Here is a 6108-nt window from a genome sequence, read left to right on the forward strand (position 1 = left end):
ATGCTTCCGATCGGCAAGTCAGATCGATCTCTCGGTCAGCCCGATAGAAGGATCCCAAAAAACCCTAACCCTACCCTGGAAAAGCAGCCCCTGCCATGGCCGGGCGGCAGTCCAGGACTACCCCTTAGTCAGCCCGAGCAAGGAGGACGGTAATCCGCGGAGGAGAAGGGCACAAACTTTCTCAACATCGCCGGCGGCGACGAGAGGAACTAAAACCCTAGCAAGAGGGAACCCAGGTCGCGCGCCTAGCCAGACGCGGTGTCTGGCACCGTGTGCTGGAGAGGAAGTGTCGGCGTTTGCGTTTGCATTTCGGCGGCGGCGGCAGCTTGAGCTCCAGTGCTAGCCAGCCCAGTCTGGTCAGCACCCACAACTGGGCCCTGAGGCTTTCTACCGCAGCAGGCCAGATGGGCCCACTACCGAGTTCAGCCCACAAACCCCATGGTGTTTTCTAAGTTTTCAGCGGTACATTTGTTTTGTCTAAAAAAAATAGTTTCTTTGTTACCTTCTCTCTCAAAAAAGAAAAAAGAAAAAAGAAAAACAGTTTCTCTGTTGAACATCGTTTCTTTCTCCTCTCGCTCCCTCGCAAAGGAAGATAAGGTTACTCAAAAGGAACTTTTACTTCAACATTGTTTTGGAGATGCTAAAAGAGCAGCCCATGAGCTAGCAAGATGACTAGAGGCCCCTCTGAAGTTATCCCGTCGATCCCTTGCAAAGGAGTTCTTGTTATTACTGTAGATAGATGACATTATATGACACCACTTCCGTCGGGCGTTCGACAAGATCTCATTGACACGGTAATGTGGTAAGTTTGGTCGGAACAGCGACAAACAACCCATGGAGAGAGCTACTCCATAGCAGTTGTGAATCTAGGAAGAAAATGGAGAGAAAAAAAACGAAATGCAGTATCAAAAAACTAAGTGTCTATCATCGTTTTCTGAGTCATTTGAAGACCAAGTTTGAGTTGCTCAGGATAGCAAGTAGTAGTAATCAGGGACTCCACAACAAACACAATTTTCCAAGCTAAAAACAAAATGCAGTCATTAAACTAAATCTTGGAGAAAGCTATTGGGCGCAGGCTCCTGCATGCAATTGTCAGCAAAGCCCTGTTACTGCAGGCTTCTAATGCACCTTCTTCACCACTTCAAACTTGAGCCTCCTGTCATCGGCAGCATCAATGGAGACGGAGGAGCCTTCGACGACTTGTCCATTGACCAGCATCTCAGAGAGATCAGTCATCACGTTCTTCAGCAACCACCTCTTTACAGGCCTCGCACCATACATCTGTCAACCAAATTAACAATGGATGACGATAGTTTACCACCAAAACATGCAGACAAAAGAAAAGAAAAACATGAGCCCTCGGGCCTGAAACGAAACAAGCTGTCCTTACCGGGTTGTACGATTCCGACAAAACCACCTCCAACGCGGCATCGCTCACAGACAGACAAATGCCCTTGCTAGCGACTCTGGCGACAATCCTCTTCATCTGGATTTTCACAATCTCCTTCAGTTTGTCGCGCGAAAGCGGCTCAAATATCACAATCTCACTCATCCTGTTGCAAAGCTCAGGTTTGAAGTGTTTCTGCACCTGCAACAACAAACATATATGCCACTCAGCATGCGTCCACTGGACAGACACTTACAACAACAGTCTCTTGTATACACAAACCTGATGCATCACAAGGTCCCGTGCAGCTTCCATCGTGCCGTTTCCAGCCATTCCAGCTGTTAGATGCTCCGCTCCTAGATTTGAGGTCATGATGATGATGGTATTCTTGAAATCCACGGTCCGGCCTTTCCCATCCGTCAACACACCATCATCCAGAAGTTGCACGAAAAGGTTCAACACCGACGGATCTGCCTTCTCCACCTCATCAAATAGGATAACACTGTATGGGCGTCTCCTGATTTTCTCCGTCAGCTGTCCACCGTCTTCATGGCCATTGTAGCTTCAAGAAGGCACAGGCAAAACAACTACGATGAGCAGAATTAAAGTATGATTTGAGAATGTTCAAAAAGATAATACAAATTATACCTTGGAGGGGCTCCGATGAGACGCAGCACAGATCCCCTGTCAACAAATTCAGACATGTCAAAGCGAACCAGCATCTTCTCGCTGTCAAATAGCTGCTCCGCTAGAGCTTTTGCAAGCTCTGTCTTTCCAACACCAGTCGAGCCTAAGAAGAGGAAAGAGCCTATGGGTTGGCCAGGCTGACCAAAGCCGGCCCTGGAACGTAACACTGCTTGCGCGACCAGATTTACGGCTTCATCCTGGCCAACAACTCGCTCGCGTAGTCTGCTTGGTAGGTGGATTAGTCTATGCTTCTCCTCTTGGTCAAGCGCAGCGACAGGAATTCCAGTCCATTGGCTCACAACCTTCAAATAACAATGTCAGAATTTGCAGGACAGGCACATCTCGTCAATCAAAACAGTACACAGCTATCATTAGGAAGAGAATGCCTACTTGCGCAACATGATTTGGGGAAACAATTGCCTCCTTGGCTGCATTTTTAGAGGTACTCTGCACAGTGTTCACATTCTCTTCTTGGTCGCCAACTGGCATCATCGTTTTCGTTGCCGTGGCACAAGCCTCATCAATCAGGTCAATTGCCTTGTCAGGAAATTGACGACCTACAGTAAGGACTAAGGACATCAATATAATCGGTCAATTTGCACCAACATATATACATCCTTGCCACTCATGAGAGCAACTCGGCAGAAAGAAAGCACTGCTCCATTAATCGATGCACATGACACTATAATGAATTTGTTCGATAGCATAAAACATGATTTATATTCCCTCCGTTCCTAAATATAAGTCTTTCTAGAGATTACACTATGGCTACATACAGAGCAAAATGAGTGAATCTACACTCTAAAATATGTCTATATACATCCGTATGTAGTTTGTAGTGGAAACTCTAAAAAGACTTACATTTAGGAACGGAGGGAGTACATTAGTTGAACTAAATTAAACTGAATGTATGTGATGCAACATGGGTACTTGACAGCAGTCTCATGAAATAATTCCTGCCCTTCAATTGCACCAACGTATATGCATCCTTGCCACTCATGAGAGCAACTCGGCAGAAAGAAAGCACTGCTCTATTAATTGATGCATATGACACTATCATGAATTTGTTCAATACGTAAACATGATTTATACATTAGTTGAACTAAATTAAACTGAATGTATGTGATGCAACATGGGTACTCCATAGCAGTCTCATGAAATAATTCCTGCCCTTCAATTGCACCTACAGCAGAACCATTCATGCTTCATTAGACTTCCTGACAAACTAGATGAGTCCATGCATCTACTAACCACCTCTCTGGAAACAAAGTGAGCAAAATTAATTCCTCACCGGTGATGTAGCGGCCAGCGAGCTGTGCAGCGGCAACAAGAGCAGCATCTTGGATTTCTAAGCCGTGGTGCTGTTCATACTGCTGCTTTAGAGCCCGCAGCATGGCAATGGTGTCCTGCATGCTTGGCTCCTCAACGTGCACCTTCTGGAACCGCCGCTCGAGCGCAGCATCCTTCTCAATGTACTTGCGATAATCATCAAAAGTCGTCGCACCCACACAACGGATACGACCACGGGCCAACGCTGGCTTGAGCATATTGGCAGCGTCTTGGCATCCCCCCAATCCATCACCGGCACCAAGAAGCATGTGCATCTCGTCGATGAAGAGAACTATCTTGCCACCTGAGTCCTCCGCCTGCTTTATCACGCTTTTTATGCGTTCCTCGAACATGCCACGGAACAGAGTCCCAGAAACCATCGCCGCGAGATCAACCTCCACGACGCGTGCCCCGGCGAGTGCCGCAGGGACCTTCCCGGCAGCGATGCGCTGTGCAAGGCCCTCAGCGATGGCCGTCTTGCCGACTCCTGCAGCACCGACCAGTGCGGCACAGTTCTTGGTCTTGCGGCAGAGGATGGAGACGACGCGGTCAATCTCACTGTCGCGGCCGACCACCGGGTTGGCTGCCTGCTTGCTGCCGGTCATGTCACGGCCGTAGCTGCGCAGGCACGAGTTGCGCTCGTAGTACCTCCAAGCTGCCCAGCACAAACCGAAGGCTGCTCCAACACAGAGAACGCTCTCCACCCCTCGATACAACCTAAACACATGTGACAAGAGCCGATCGAAGACCGCACTTGTCGAATCTTCTCCATCAGACAACATAACCCAGGTCCCAAGCCGAGTATCGTAGATTGCAGTCGCTTCCATAAGGTGATGGTGATGAAAAGACCTAACCTGAGCAAGGAAATTACACTGCAATAATTCAACATATGCATATTGAAGAAGTATCGGACTTCAAATTGTATTACAAGGCGGAGTTGTAACAAAATTTCTTGTTCTGTTTTGCTTTGGAAACCGAGTTGTGATAAAAAAAAATTGTATTTTTAGGGGGAGTTCAAAATTTGTCTGCTGAGAGGAAGGATTCCAAGATTAACCGGGGCCAACTATTAACATGACAAAAATATCATCTTTCCTCTAAATTAAGTACAGTAGCAGAACTGTGACAGGGGGGGATTGGGATTTGAGGGGCGAAAGTAAATTACCCGATCGAGTAGTGGGCGAAAGTTTCCTCCGCGCCGCCGCCTCCTCCTCCTAGACTCCGACCGCTCCACCCGCCGCTCCTCCAAGGAGCCCCCTTCAGGCTCACTGCCGCCGGCGCCTCTCCGCCGCTTGCCTGGAGGCTGGGCCGACAGCTCTCGTCGCCTCGCCCTGCTCAGCTGCCCTACCCTACCTCGCTCTGGTGGTCGGTCGACGCCTCAGAGCGAAGGGAGCACTAGGGCTTTACCACCCACAACTGGGCCGCCGAGGCTCGCTATCTACCAAAATTCACCAGATGGGCCCACGATCAACTTGGACGCGAAAGGCCCATGGTGCGTGCTGATGGGAGGGCCCACTCGCGTGACACCCAGAAACCAGCAATACGTGCACTGTTTTTGTTTTTGTTTTTTGGGGAGACATTTTTTTTTGGAATGAAAGAACAAAGAACAAACCGATGGAATTGCCGAAAAACGATTTCTTTTCTTTTCAAATTTAATTTCCAGCCCTTTGTTCTTTCATTCAATTATTTGAAAAAATAAAGTCCAAATCAATGTAAGACTAATACTAACTGAATTTGTCTGGTTTATTGGTCTCGCTTTGTATTTTGTGTCAAATTTTAATCATAGATTTGATCAACAAAATACAAGTTGTAGTATGTCATAAAACTTATATTGTTGGATTCATATTTAGTACAAGATAGTGTTTGGTTAAAGCCTCCACCGTAACCCTGCCCACCACCGTAGGCAGGCCGAGATAGTGTTTGCTAAAAGACTCCACCGAAATATTTAGGGGATTAGGACAGTTCCGACCGAAAAAATACTAATCTTTTCTCCTTGTTCACTGCCTGTCTGAACTCTTCCCATAAATCCTCAAAATCTTATTCAGTCTTTGTGCACTTTGCACCTTTGAATGCATGATGATCAAACTATCATAACCCCCGGATTATATTGTAGCAAACTAGTGCATTATTTCATAGCACACTGTAGCAAACCGACATGCACCCAGCCGGAATTCTGAATATTTTTTAGAAAACATGAAAAAAAATCACAATGTGAATGATTTTCGAATTTTTCTTACTTTGATAAAAGAATATGGGAATTTTTTTAAAATGCGATCATTTTTTAGAAATAAGAACAAAAATTTGAAATTCCCAACAATTTTTTTGACCGTAGAAAATTTGAATTTCTGAACATTTTCCAAAAAGTATTTAAAAAGATGGAAAGATAAATACCGGTAGAAAAAAACTGACAAAGAAACACAAAATGGAAGCTCCTAGAATTTTCCTAAAACCAATAGGAAACCAGACAACCAAAACCGAAAGAGTCATGCTACGCTGGCTCAAATTGGGAAGTCCCGTCCAGAGCGCTCCCCTTGTTCGTGTGTACGAAAGGACACCTATTTTGACGCAAAATGCATGAAATAGGATTTGCCTTGTTCAACGATTTCGTAAGTTGGGTACAATAGTAAGTAGTATATGCATGCCAACTAGGCAATTATGCTGAGAACATACAATTAAATGAACAAGGAAAGAGTTCGCTACTACCTCTG

General features: G+C 46.1%; 1 protein-coding gene across 1 annotated transcript; it reads right to left on the bottom strand.

Moving 5' to 3' along the window:
* Positions 1–898: 898 nt before the first annotated feature.
* Positions 899–4794, bottom strand: LOC123157103 (chaperone protein ClpB1). Its single transcript, XM_044575347.1, has 7 exons — positions 4566–4794; positions 3366–4257; positions 2465–2631; positions 2036–2376; positions 1670–1949; positions 1391–1588; positions 899–1281 (listed from the first exon to the last, which is right to left on the bottom strand). The coding sequence occupies exons 2-7, from the start codon at positions 4228–4230 to the stop codon at positions 1120–1122; spliced, it is 2013 nt and encodes a 670-aa protein (XP_044431282.1). The 5' UTR covers positions 4231–4257; positions 4566–4794; the 3' UTR covers positions 899–1119.
* Between the last annotated feature and the right edge of the window lie 1314 nt (positions 4795–6108).

This window comes from Triticum aestivum, chromosome 7B, assembly GCF_018294505.1.
Source record: "Triticum aestivum cultivar Chinese Spring chromosome 7B, IWGSC CS RefSeq v2.1, whole genome shotgun sequence".
Taxonomy (NCBI): Eukaryota; Viridiplantae; Streptophyta; class Magnoliopsida; order Poales; family Poaceae; genus Triticum; species Triticum aestivum.